Source organism: Dromaius novaehollandiae, chromosome 1 (assembly GCF_036370855.1).
Source record: "Dromaius novaehollandiae isolate bDroNov1 chromosome 1, bDroNov1.hap1, whole genome shotgun sequence".
In the NCBI taxonomy this organism is placed as follows: Eukaryota; Metazoa; Chordata; class Aves; order Casuariiformes; family Dromaiidae; genus Dromaius; species Dromaius novaehollandiae.
In genome coordinates, this window is record NC_088098.1 from 204797141 (window position 1) to 204811915 (window position 14775).

Sequence of the window (14775 nt, forward strand, 5' to 3'; positions counted from 1 at the left end):
TCTGTCTCCCACAGTGGTAGCAGGAGATGCCATTTAGGGAGAGCACACGAGCCTGACAGCTTCACCTAGTCCGTCGCCCAGGATCCACAATTGCTTCTAAGGATGTTATAGGGTATTTTCCTGCCAAGAGTTCTCTGTATCAGGGGACAATTTGTCTAATCCTTTTTTGAACCTGATGATATTGTCTCCCTCCATCGTCTCATGCGACAACAAACTCCGGGAAGTTCACTACCCTCTGTGGAAAGAAGTGTTTTCTTTTATAAGTTTTAAACTAATCCCCTGTCAGTTTCAGCTGATGGTCCCAAGTTCTTGTACTGTGGGATCTGGTAAATAACAGTTTTAGATTTACCTTATCCATTGCCCCCTCCTCTCCAAACTAGAGCCTTTTTAATCTCTCCTCAAGAGGCAGATGTTCTAGGTGATCTCCTTGATCAATTCAGTTGTCTTTCTCTTCACCTTCTCTAAGTCTACTAGGTCCTTTCTGAGATGTGGAGACTTCAAATACCCACAGCACTGGACCAAAATTTTAAGTGGTAGAAAAATGATGTTTCATCTCACTCTTGATAATCTTCCTGATAATGCCAAACTTTTACTACATTTTAGCAGCTGCTATACGTTGAGCCGTAAGTTTCTGACTCTTGTTGATGATGACTTCAAGATCTCCTTCCTGAGTTTCAGCTGTCAGTTCCACTCTCAGCATGATGTAAGCACAGCTTACATTATTTTTCTCCAACTTACATTTATCTGCATTGAAACTTGTCTGCTACCTTTTGGATTCCTGACTCAGTTTTGTGCAGCCCTTGTTGAGTCCTTCACCGTTGCATGACATCTAATTCCCTGAAAGGGCTTAGTATCATCATAATTTTGAGATTTAGGTGTCTGAAGGAGATGTAAGGTCGCCAGATGTCCCTCACCTTACTTCTGAGCTACACAAAATTGGCAGCATCAACCGCAAACTACACGGAAAGCTTGTTGCTCCCTTTTTCTTAATTTTCTTAATTTTCAACAAACTAAGGTGTTTGAATGTGTGTTTGTGAGAGACCTCCCCCTCCATCCCCAAATCATCTAAATGGAGAGCGGTAGGTTTGTCAGGTAATTTCATTTTGAGTTTGGTTTCTTTTGCTAGACTATGCCAGAAAACCTGCTGGTTTTTGAGGAGTTTGTTGTCCCATATTTTTTCACCTTTTTCAGATGTTTACAGTATCTTAACAGCTGTACTCCTTGACTAGAATTAAGCAACAGTTCAGCCCCTGTTTAGAACAGAAATGCCTCGCCATCTCACTGTAGTTCTTGAAGGCAATATTTTTTTGGCAGAGGGAAGGGATCAAGGGAGTAGCTATTCCATGAGCAAACACGATATGTTTGCCAGTATGCTACTGTACTAATGACTAAGACGCTGTAGATGTCTTGTGCTGAAGGACTTTTAGTCTCATAGCTCTTAGTAAATCAGAAATTTTTAAGAAATGATCAGGGACTAATCAAAAATGATCTGAGAGAAAGACTCTATCAGGTCACAAGCTGAACTTGCAGATATCCAGCAATATTCAAGCCATTTCTGATTTAGAAATCTGATGAAATTTTTGGCACTGAAAGCCTGTTTCTCGTGCTGCAATAATACATCCACTTACTGCAACCTGCCAGGGTTATCTGCTGTATTTACCAGCCAAAGCTTTTGTGATGATCATTAAAGACTGATGTTTACTTTTGTGGGTACTCTGGGTACCCAAATGTTTTTTCATGAGAAATGTGTAGTGATGAAATTCGTTTTGCTTATGCTTCCCATTCAAAAGCTGTGAAAGTAGTTTCTATTCCCCCAAGAAAGTCAGAAAGTGTTGACAAATAGCAGCCCAGCACAATGGTATCATACCTAAACTTTATGGGATATCTAGCACAGTTGTGCTCAGCTAGGGAAATGTGCCTCCTCTCATGTGCTCGGAGGGGAAGAGGCTTGCCTTTTGGAGATGGCTTGCTGGAAGAACAAGGCACTGGGGAGCTCCAGGCTCTCCCCATGGGAAACTGGAGCTGTGGATTTCTCCCTTTTTTCATCGCTTCTTGCTCCCTATTCATACATGTGCCGTTTTGTGCTTTGTCACAGCATGGGGAAGGGAGAAGAAGAAGGAGCTGTCTGTGACTGGTGAGGGGAGGGTGAAGGGCTACACTATCATATCTCTGACTGGGGCAGGAGGGGCACCCAATGTACCCTGGATGATTTGGGGTAGGGTGGCAAAAATAAGGGAAAGAAATTTGTGAATCACAAATCTGGTGGACAATGACATTATTGAATGTTCATTAGGAAATTATGGTCATGTTCTGCATGACCATGATACATGGCCATGATGCATACTGCATCATATACTGCAGTATTATTGTTACTGAATAACAAAAAATAGAATGAACATCCTTTCTCATGTTATTCATCCTAAAGCAAGACTTTCGCTCCCACCAAAAATTATCCCCTTTAGTCATGCAGCTTATTTTGTCTGAGAGCTACCTCTCATAAATTATTAGTTTAGCTATTGAGACACCGATTTTTTTCTGGGCTGAGAACAAACTGGACTGATACTTGGGAACTCTGGTGTGGCCTCACTCTCAAATTTATGCTATAGTTATTTTGTTCTTGCCCTACTCATTGGCACTTTTCTGTTTCTCATCATTTCTGGCCATACTGTTCCTTCATTGCCTGTGGTGTTTGCCACATCTCCCATTTTTCTGCAATGTACGAATGACGTACTGTTAACTTTACTGACTGGATTATGCTATATCCCAGTGGGCATCATCCTGCAGTTCCATATGACACTGCCTGGCATTATGATTTGGTTCATTACTGATGAAATTTCAGCCAGTTCTGGTACACGTCTGTGTTCGTTTTTAACTGATTTGAAACAACTTTGATAAGAGCCGATGAGCTATGGTGGCCATAACTCCTTGCTGGATCACTGCAGTCTAACTCCCATCAAATCAGGTGGAATTCCTCAGATTTTAAAACTGGAATGATTCACTTGTGACTGAGGTCCAGAGTTGCAACAAGGAGGCACGCTAGCCCTAGGAGTTGTCATTCTCACTTGATATACCTTCAGTCGCTTACGAAATTCTTTCCATGACCGCCTTCCAGGTGTTTTGCTGAGTTATGCTGCATCATTGATCTACCTGTCTTCATTCAGGGAGTTTAATCTGGGCCTGGCTGAAACCAGTGTTGCCCTAGTGCAACTCAGTTTACCCAGCATGAATCTGTGCACCGTAGCCCCCTTGAAAACTTTCAGCTCTTTGATGGAACTCTTTCTCTGTTCCAAAGAGTCATGTTTTTTTCCCAAAAGAACTTAAAATGAATGTAGAATGATCAGAAAACATCGACAATTTGTACTTGAGTTTTCTCTGTGTTAGAAAAGAATGAATATCAGGCTCATGCATTACCTTCACTGATCCATCTGACAGCCCATGTATTATAATCTAGTGATCAGAACAGAGCAGGCATTCAGTTTTTTCACCTAAGGCACATGTGAAACTTCTCACTTCGAACAAGCATACAAATAAAATGTTTCCATCACCCAGAATGACTCTCCAAAATAATGATAGATTGAGGTGTACATATTACACAAAAATAAGGGATTGAATTGTACAAAAATAAGCAATTGATTTGAGACTTGTTTTCTAACGCAGTGATTTGGGGGAGTTTTAAAGGAATATCAGAAAACCCTATTCTATCACTCTGCCTTCAAAAGTTCTTTTTGCAGGAGAAAAGAGATGGTGTTATTATAAAAGGGAAATGCTTGCTCAGCCAGGCATTAGGGCAACACAGATTATGGCAGAATAGTATTCGCTAAACCTTTGACCCAGATATTTTTCAAATGCTTTCAGTATCTTTTTATTCATATATTTTCTCTTACTGAAAGGAAATTGATGCAATTTCCTTTCTTATATTCGTTATGAAATCAAAATATGCTGAATGCCTTCATTTCTGACTAATGCATGTAGAGTGCCTGCCTTTGCTATTCAAGTTGATAACTATATCTTTTATAAAGACTCTTTGATGTTTTTATTCCATTTTTTTTTAGAAATGATTAGTTTGGGCCTAAAAGTAAAAAACAAACAAACAAACAAACAAAAACAAACAAACAAACAAAAAAACCAAAAGGAAGGAGAGTGTTTTTCTGCAGCCAGACATATCAACTTGATCATAGTAAAAGAAGCAGCAAGAAGCATCACAAATTAATTTATCAGTTTCTTCTGATGATTAGGTAGGTTTCTCATGTGAGCTGGCATGCTTAGTTAACAATCTGACAGCAGAAAGGCGCACAGGAGAGAACAGCTAGATATCAAAACGTCTACGCTGGTTTGCTTAAGCAGCTAACCACTCTAATATGTGCTGTGAATATTGAAATGGCAAGTGTACAATTTTCCATTGATTTTTCTCCTAGGCTTGCAAGTCTTTAATACATATACACTATCATTATCTCATTTAAAGTATTAAAAAGATGTACCACAATCCCAGCAAAGTCAGGGTTCCTGTCTGTTTTTACTGGAATCAAGAGAAAAGTCCCTGATACAGCAAAGTCAAAGTCTGGAAGCAGCCTGTGCGCAGGCATGCTCAGGGAGACTGTGTGTAATAGCCTAAAGCCAGCTAGCCTACTGTAGTAAGATGCTGTTCATTTTCTCTTACCACTGGCATTGTTTTGCTGCATAACATAGGAAATAATTAAGAAGGAAAATGTCTTTCATCTTCAGAGGAATTGAGATGATGGCCATAACAGGCCAAGTGTGTATTGCAGTTTGATAGAAGTTCTGCTAGGATATGGATTTTCAATATGCACTGTTCTCCATGTCAGCAAAAACAGGTCATTGCAGTTTTCTGTGACATTCGTAACTAATTTAATGGGAGTCCTTATACAATATGCTATTTAAGCAACAGCCATTTTGTAATTGAAGTCTCAGTTCAACTGGTGACTGTGGCAATCTATTTTTATTTCCTGAATGAGCTTTTGGACTTATTATCGTGTTGCAAAGTCATTTACCCTTATAAATATGCATTTCATAAAGCAGTGATTGGGGATTATTAAAAACTCAAATAAAATTATCAGAAAAAGAAATGTATTTGCCATAATAGGGTTGTCCATTATTACATTTTTTTCCACACAAAGGATATGTGTATTTCTGAAATCTTTTTTCTTGCAATTTCTCACACAAAATGTTTCAAGTATAAGACAAAGTAACCAAGCTTTTCAACAGAACATGGAAGAGTCATGCTGTGCTTTTGTGTCTGCGTGGCCATGGGGTCTCAGTGACACCTGAAAGAACATTATACATGTCAGAGTGGTCCCAGAAACCACTTAATACTTCAGTATATAATGGATTACCTTTGGTGACTTCCTTGCAGAGCACCTTTCTTCACTATTTTTAAAAATGCAGAAAGCTTTATCTCAGAAGGTAATTTATATTGTAGACTTACTCTGCAATGTTTATTAGGTAAAGTTGTCACGTTAATAGTTCAAGCCTTCTTGCGCTTTTCAGTCATTTAATTATAAAAGTCATATCAGACCAGACCAGAGAAACCAACATATGTTTGAAATTAGAAAGACATTATGTGATTTTAATGGCTCCATTGTCCAAATTCACTATTGCAGATTCATCATTTTCTTCCTGAAAGTCATGTAATTAGAAGATTGTTGCTGTCGGAATCCAAAATGTTCGTGTCACCCTGTCCTCTAGGAATTTAATTCAGAAGCTGACAGGAGATAAGGTAAAAGTCAATAAAAAGAGAATTATTTATTAAAAAGATCTAATGTTACAAGAACAGTACACAGGAACTATTATATTACTGTGTCTTCCACGTAGTATATACCATTATATATAGTATATATACAGATTGCATACAATATATCTAACATTTTGATATGGGCCATGACAGTGTCTTTCTTTTGGTCAGCAAAGAAAGTTTCTTTCTAACTATTTTTCCCCCTACATGTCTTGCGGCATGTACAAAAATACAGTCTCCTCAGTGATGCTAGACTGCACTGTTACAATCTTTTACATAAAAAAGGAAGAGCTCTCCATTGCAGCTAAAAAATAAAATGTCAAATGTCATGATGAGGAAACATCTTCTACAGAGTAACAAATATGTAATACATCGGTACTTAAACATTTAAAACATGTTTATTAATATATTTAAGATGCAAAATACATATTCTGTTCATGTTGAATATAAAACATACCCCTTTTTGTCCCTGCAATACAACTACATTACCTGATGGTATGTTCAGTAATTTTATCTATATCTTGATACTACAGGTTGAGATATAACAGGATGCAGCTCTATCTCTTTATCAGAGTTTTATTCATCTTACAAAGCATAGCCATTTTTTGTATTCACAAAGCTGTTTAACCAGAGTGCCACCAGCAGTGACCGTAACCTTTCTAAATACTCTGCAATGAACTGCACTGGCAAGCAACTGTATAAAAAATAGGGGGAATTATGCTTAACTGATTTATAAAATAGCCATTTTACTTTTTGGTTCATCACTTTATTCTTGTTGATTTTAATCTTCTGAAAAATGATGGTCTGCTAAGGCAAGTTCTCTGCACAGTGGAAATGCTGCTGTTTTGCACACCACAGCATGTAGCTATTTTCGTTTGAGTTTACTCTACCAGCAAGGTACATTCCACCTTCCTTTCTTTGATCTTAAAAATGCTATTCTAGAAGCAGAGGTACAGAAGGTCTTCTTCTGTCTGTAACTATGCAACAGTCCATGCTCAGCTAGCCATCTTGCCTTTGCTTTCCTAGCAACATAATGACTTATTACATTTAAAACCTCTCCTTTGGATTTGATTTAATATTATTAGTGGGTAATAAGGCTATGAGCTGAATCATCTCTGAAAAATTATACTGGCAAAATATTCAAAAGACAAAAATAATTTAGTCATCAGTCAGCTTTATCTACCAAGCACATGATCTGCATCATACTTTCTTGGCTACTATTTTAAAGGTGCTAAGAAAGGGCACAGTTGGAGTGTACTGTGAAGCTAACAAAATAATAACATTTTTGTCACAGAACCCATCAACCGAAACAGATCTGCATCAAATCTATTAGAGGGACAGACAGCTAGAAGAACTATGCTAGTAGGACTTACCTGTTAAACTTGTTTTGAGCATCATACACTTGATTTTTCCCAGACAAGGGAATGTTTACCCTAGGCACAATCCCTAGATGGATGGTAGTAAAATACCCTCCTTCATAACACCACACACACCATATTGTACAAACACACACACCATTTACACTGCGGATCATTCTGATTTAAATGTAGAAAAATTGTCCAAATTGTCTATTGAGTGGAAAATTTTTTGGTACAGCAAAGAAGATTGGGGATTAAAACAGATAGCACACAGTCCCTACAAGAATAATCTTTACCTAGTGAGCTCTAGAAATAGAACCAGTTAACTGAATAACTGGGGTGATGCTCAGTAGTACTCATCCAAGCATTTTTTTGGAGACACCATTCTCCAAAACATATCCTATTGGAGTCTGTATGTGTGAATGGCTACATTCCATAGAAAGTTAATGTTCTCTTCATAGCATGGTTTCATATATACTTTAGATTGTTTACCAAATATGGAAATTATGTAATTTTACTAAAAAAATGAACCTAGAGGAAAAAAAAAATGTTTGTGACTGAGTAAAGGTTGGAAAAAGTAGGTTTATCTGCTTGCATTGTTTTATATGTCCACTCAGCAGCTTGCGTAATATACGCTTAAATGCCCAGTGGATATTTCATTGTCATATGCATTATGAGTAGAATTTGTATTTACTATTGAGAATAAATATTTGATTCCTTTGACATTACATCACATGATATTTCATGAAAAACAATAGCACTTGTTCACTTTTAAGTTTGCATTTAAACATTTTCAGGCTACCTTGCAATTAAAAAAAATGGCTTCTTTTCTACTCCATTTTCTCTCTCTCTGACTGTGCTGCCTAATATTGTATTGACAATTTTTTGCTAATTTAATATGTGTTCATACTTTTTCAGAACAAATTCTCTGTCGTTTTGGAGTGGAGTATATATCTGAAGTATATTTTTCTCTCTTACTGTCTTGTTAGTGGGAACAGTCAACCTTAGGGAATGCAACAAAAGTAATAGACAAAACTATATCAAATTTTTTTCTCTTTTTTAAAAAAAGATTTTTTTCCAAACCAAACAGATGTACAGTACTTGACACCACTGTTTAAACACCTAATGACTGGGGTCACCAAACTGAACATATTAAAAAAGTAAAGTACATTTGACAGAAATTACGTTTGCTTACAAAAGTTTATTACATACAATCTGCATATTTTTGGGCCAATAAGTGTCCCCTCCCCAGAGGACTTTTAAAAAAAAACTGAAGAGAAAAAAACCTGATGAATTATTGACCATGTCCCCAGCACTCCTCGAAGTGCTCCACAGGTATTTCTATGGGTCTTTGAGCATGGCAACTTGGGTTGCCAGTTTTTCCACAGACATAAAACGCCATCCCTGGGTCTCATCAAGCTAAAGCAAACAAACAACAACAAAAACGAAGTCTGCAGTCTTCACCATGAGGCTGAAGGAACCATCAGTGCCAAAAGCAACGTTACAGAGGATGAGGAAGTAGAGAATGCATGTAAAGGGGATTGAGCACTTGTTACTTTTCCTCCTGAAATGAAAAGCAAAGAAATTAAAGAACAAACAGTGCAAATGATTCTTAGTACATTCAGTTAACAACAACTTGTGTTCTTTAATGCTTAGCAAAAGCCTAATTTTTAGGCACGGAGTTATCCTGTGGGACATGTTATGCCAAATTAGGTTCCCTACACAGTCACGAGGAAGTTGTGGATTTTATGATGACAGCTACAAAAACTCAAATGCTCTATCAGGCTACAGATAAATATCAGTCTATAGATCTATCAATCTACAGATAGATAGGAAATTCCAACAGGATAGGTGAGTTTTATGCCTTAAACATCAAAAAGAGTTAGGCTGCAGAAAGCATCCTGGATCACCATCATGAATATTCTTCCTGGAACAAGGCATGAAAACTAGCCCTTGATCACAATGTTTGTCCAGAGGAGAAAATGGTCTTTTTCCCTGTAACCCAGTGACTTTGTTATGTCACAGCACAGTCCCTTAAAAAGCCATGTTATTGCAGCTAAGCGGAAATATGCTATGGGCTGGAAGTGACAACACATCACCTGAGGGGAGAAGGCTGGATGGGACTGGATTTCTTCGTCTTCTTTGAACAGCTTGTGTTGTGATACAACAGTCACAGTTGTCCTAAGTGATATTGCCCTGTTTTGCATAGTCTAATCAAAAATATATCGGGTAAGAGGGAATGAAAGATTTTGTGGCTTAGAGTTAGGGCTCAAATTATACAGGAAATAAATATTAAGTGGAGCAGGGATTAGCATCTTCTGCCTTTTAACAATATAGTAGCATTGTAGTTTATGAATGGATTGGAGCTGAAATTTTAGGTCTAGATTGAAGCTCAGGCCTTTTGGATAGTACTCCTTAAAGACTAAAATGCAGTGTTCAGTGGAATTTTGAAGTAAGTGATGGTGGGTAGCAGAAAGTTAGAACTAAGATGCCTCATTGTGTTTAGGCAAAAGATAATCAGAGCTGACTACTGTCATGTAAGAAAGGATAGCTAAAGTATGTTTCGATTGTTCCCCCAATTTTGATTAATTCCTCCAGCTCTTTCCTATCTGCGTAATACTGATACTTTAAATTCACTCAGCAGATTGCAGTTAACTGAAGAAATAGAAGCTAGCCAGCAGGAGTTGCTTCCTGATAATACATTAATACTGTAATAATACATTAGAAGCTGAGATGAAAACAAGTGGGCATGATCTTATTGTCATTACATACCCATCTAATTCCACCTGTGATGCTCTCGACATCTAAGCTACCCACAGGTGGCTGCCAGGTGTGGCACAGGACCTATAGCATGTCTGGGAACAGTAACTGGAGGCAGCTGGAACTTCACAGGACACTCATGGCACTGGGTGCCTATATTTAGGCAACTGAATTGAGTCCCTAAATTAAGGTTTTTATGTGTTGTTTTCTATGTATGAACAGAGTGTCCAAAGTCCCACTGTAATTAAGGAATACCTACTGTGTTGAATCATGGAACCTATAAAGATACTTGTCTTATTCTAAAACCAGCATATATAACAGGATTTAGCTACCTAAATGCGGACATCCAATGCTATTTTAGCTGTGTTAGATGCTATACCTCCAGCTAGTGGTCCAGAATGATGTGGATCTCCTTTAAGTCCTACATCATATCTGTCAGTTCTGTGCAAACTTGGAATATCTTAGGACATCTCAGATGCCCCTGGGTGCCTGTGTCTAAATATTTGAAATCTGTCCACTGGATGGCCAGCTGAATTGCTGTCTAGGCTCCACTGTCTGTATAGATTACATTTCAGCCGTCTATTATGGTATCTTAGACACCTAGTTCACATGCAGACATTTACAGCTAAATTCTGTTGTCTAGCCATGGACATCTAATGGTATCTGAGATACCCTGGAGTATCCCTTCAGGCTTCCAGATGATACCCTAGACAGGGTATCCATAAGACATGGATGTCTTCTCCACAGTAGGCTCAAACTCTTTTAGTGCCTTAATATGTATTCCAGATTTTTTTCTATTGTTGTTGACAAAGTAAGAGAACGATGACAGATGCTTCCCAGAGGTCTGGGAGAGGAAAATAGATGTCTAGGCTTTACTAAGAAGCAATCACTCATTTACATTTGGCAGTTTGTTCAAGGACTTTAAAACCATAGCTACATAGTGAAGCTTATAGTTGGCTTTGACTAAGTTCTATGTGAACTTGCACAGATATAAGACTTTTGACACAAGCAACTAGTTGCTGAGAATGTATTATGTATGTACATATATGAATGTAGCATGGGATTTTTCAGTGTTGATTGGACTACTTAAAGAGGAAAGTTTCCTTCTCATCAGTTCAACCACAGGTGGCATCAGTCATTATCTGCATGTCTAACCATTCTCAGATATGACTCCTCATTCTGGTTACAAGACCAAGGCCCTCTTCTGTATCCTCTTTAATTTTTATCATTCTTTGCTTGTCTCATTACCAACATGAAATATGAAGGATTTTTCTTCCCAGAACATGCTCCAGCTAAAGGCTTTGCGCACTGTAATCAGATCAGTGGTGACTGAGGAACTCGTAGGTTTGCTTGCCTGTGACACCACGTTTAAGGTTCTCTGTGAGACTAGCCCTTGAGAGTATTGTCATTTAGCAAATACGTAGCCATTATCCTGTTGTGAGATCATATGTATCTTCATTTGCAAAACATTCATAGAATAAACTAAAGATTCTGATTAGTGATTTTACTGAATTGTGAGAGTTGTGAGAACATTTTTTTAAAGTAGAGTGTAATGGTGTTAATTTTTTATTAACATTGCTATAGTCACCACTCTTCCAAATATACAAGTAACCTTACCTGAAAAAGATGGAACTCTGATCTGGGGACTGGCAGTCCCATCCCCTCCTTCACTGACTGCACACACCTCGATAATATAGACACCAACATCAGGAAGGAGTACCACTGCAGAAGTTTTCTGTGTTTCTATAACTTGACTGTTGCTCTGGCCTTCTTGCCTAAATAACACCTATGGTCAGTAAAGGAGATTAAAAATCATAGTGGTCATTCAAGCGTTATACCAGGCCTTTTGTGTAGGCAACACAGCCATTGAAATAGTAACTGTTTCAAGCTTTCATTAAAGATTCCTGGATATGATATTTCAACTTTAAGTTATATGCTTTTACTCCCCCCTACCCTGCAAGAAATGGTTTCAATATATTAGTCGCAAAGTATATTAACAATTAATGGATGTCAAAGGACTTTGAACAGGATCCAGAACAAAGATGCAGGATTTGTCCTCTCCAGGTGTAGGTGTTATATAAAAAAACTTTCCAAGTGACTAACTTTCTTCAGAAATGTCTTTTGGGTTTCAAGTTCATGTCCCCAAATTCATATGGATATTCAGACTTGTGGTTCAAGAATCCAGCTTCAAAAGTAAAGAAAATGCCCTAAACAAAACCCTTACTGGCTTTACCTTAGCCAACTAAGTCAACTGAGAGTAGTTCAGATCTATCCTTAAACCTCCTGTGAAACTCAGGACATGCTTATTCCAAGTAGGAGGAATGGAAGAGTGTACATTGCTGTCTTTTTGGTACTTCTGAGGAAGAGTCTTTGTTCCCAGACAAAACCGAAAAGGTCAGAGCGTTGTAAAAATTTAAAGTAGTCAACTGAACTTTTTCGGAATCTCAACTGTTTTGATAAAGGTTAAAGCAGTTTGTGGTCTACTTGAATCAACTTCTACTTTTTTTATTTTATCAACTTCTACACTTTCTTGATGATACTTCCTGTTATATCAGAGGGAATAACAGATTGTAGTCTATAGAAATAATTATATGTATGCTTTAACATAAAAAAGATCAATACTCATTAAGAAAACTGAAATCATTCTATTTTGATTTAAAAGATTGCAGTAAATTCTCTTTCTTTTTATGACTTGTTATTTAGGAGTTAATCTGGATTTTACTCTTTAAAACTTCAAAACTTTAAATGCCAGATGTTACAGGCACTGAATATCGCCACCATAATCACAAAACAAACCTAAGTATTTGTTTTTCTGCTCCATAAAAATATTAATTTTAATGACATTTAAGATGCCACATTCTTCTGCATTTCTCTAAATCCTACTGCAAACACAGTTAAATTGAAGTGTTAGAAGGAATTTCACTGCAGTCTGGTCTTATTAATAGCCACTTCCAGGCCAGAGATGGCAAATGATCCCCTCAGAGCTCACTCAGTTTATGATCAGTAGTTGAAAATCACTACAGAGAAAATATTGGGACATTTTGCTCTTTTTACTTTTATTTATTGTTTCTTTCTGGTGAAAACTAATTGCAGAAAATCTGCATAACATTCTTTAGTTACACAGAAAAACAAGAAAAGGAATAAAGCAAACAGGGAAGAGGTATAACTGTTTGGAAGGGAGGAAGGTGAGCAAGGAAGGGGAAACACTGACCTTGTATCCCATTACATCAGATTCATTAGCTAGAGGTCTGACTGGCTCCCACCCAAGAGACACATGAGAGCCGTCTTGTATCCACATGATATTGCTTGGTGCTTGGCTGGGAGCTGAAGAGAAAAAATAGCAACATGTACATAAATATACTTTTAGATATTATTTTTAGATATTTTTAGATATTATTAAGAAAGGCTATCGCCTTTCTTAAATGAAAATAAAAGTATTTCAATCTTTTTTTTGCATTTACAGATGGTTATGTTAGCAGGGTCCCATATCTAGCTGGAGTTTGTTGAGGTTTTTTTTGCTCCAGAACTGTCGTTTAATAGATATTCTACAGAGCTTACGAACTTGAACTCTTTTATCATCTCCTTTCTCTGTCAAAAATGCTCAGCTTTGTTTTCTAGGAAGCTAACCTTTGTAATGAATGCAGTCATATGAATTCAAGTCAAAACTATACATGATTCCTGACTATTTTACACTTGGTTTAAAGGGAAACCCAAGAGGGCAGGTGTTCCTCCCTAACTTCTCCCTCTGGGCAAAGGTGCTGGGAACACTTACGGGACTTCTTGGTTGCTGCATGCACAGCAGTGCTTGGTGGTCCATACCCAGCAGCGTTGTATGCCCTCACGGTTAAGTGATATAATGTGTTTCCTTCTAATCCTGTCAGGAGGATGGATGATTCATTTCCCTCAGTTTTGACTTTTTCTGCTGCTTCTTCCTGCTCCATGTCCTTCCAGTAACCAACCTGCCAACAAGTGAGCACATGGAGGGTTAATCTAGGCATTTGGGAAACTTATGCTTTAGTTTTTATCCTGTGGTTGTCTTTTTTGCCAGTCCTACCTGATTATCAGTCAGGCCCTTTTAAACACGTGGGAGCTGTAATCTAACCTCAGAGCCAAGAGCTCACTCCTCCAAAAAGGCGAGATTCAGAATATCACTGAGTTACCTAAAGCATGTTGAAATACTTGTGAACTGGCATGAAAAGTTGTGACTAGCAAGACAGAAGAACAGAGGATGATTGCTGACAGAAAGACGAAAAGCATTTCAGAGAATTCAAGGAGAGCTCAACCTCCTGCTGGTCATCAAACATCTGCCCTTCATCCTGAAAAGCTCTAACTGAGTCATTTAAGAAATGGTGTGAGCAGTATTCCCTTCCCGGCCCCATCTAAGTCAGAGCCACAAGATTTCTTATCAGTGTAATGAATAGCAAATGACAGAACACCTAAAGAAATCTGGAAATAGACTGAACTAATCTTATCTGAAGAAAAAGAAGGAAGTGGATTCAGTTTTATTTACGTGGATATAAATAAGTTTCTGTCAAATGTAATTTTGACAGCATGCTTTGGCCCTTCCTTTTCACACATAAAAAGCCTAAATGGCCTTTGGTGGTTCTTAGCCCATGATTTCTGGCATGTGGCATCTACACTGAGTTTACGATAATCTCAAAGAGGTTACAACACTGAGCTAGCTTCTTTTCTTCTGGTCCCTCAGGGACCAGGTTTTTTTTGCAGGACGTGATTGAAAAAAAGGTACAGCCTCTTGCGAATGTATTGAGGTGACCGACACAAGTGAGGTAATTCTCATTGGGCCCAATTTTCCCTTAACAGAATATGTCACTAATGTGTCATTCGAAGATCTGCATTCAGCTTACCACTATTCACGCTGAGATGTACTTGAATTTATCCCACATTTTT

The 14775-nt window shown here is 37.9% G+C and overlaps 1 protein-coding gene across 3 annotated transcripts in view; it reads right to left on the reverse strand.

Annotated features, from left to right (window-relative positions):
* Positions 1 to 5403: 5403 nt before the first annotated feature.
* CNTN5 (contactin 5) overlaps positions 5404 to 14775 on the reverse strand; it is a 656184-nt gene continuing 646812 nt past the window's right edge. For all 3 annotated transcript variants that reach the window (XM_064505105.1, XM_026109144.2, XM_064505106.1), the window contains 4 exons: positions 13640 to 13826; positions 13079 to 13191; positions 11485 to 11653; positions 5404 to 8671 (listed from right to left, as the gene is read on the reverse strand). In XM_064505105.1, the coding sequence (XP_064361175.1) occupies positions 8568 to 8671; positions 11485 to 11653; positions 13079 to 13191; positions 13640 to 13826 (573 nt within the window). In that variant the 3' untranslated portion in view covers positions 5404 to 8567. The remainder of the gene's footprint in view (positions 8672 to 11484; positions 11654 to 13078; positions 13192 to 13639; positions 13827 to 14775) is intronic.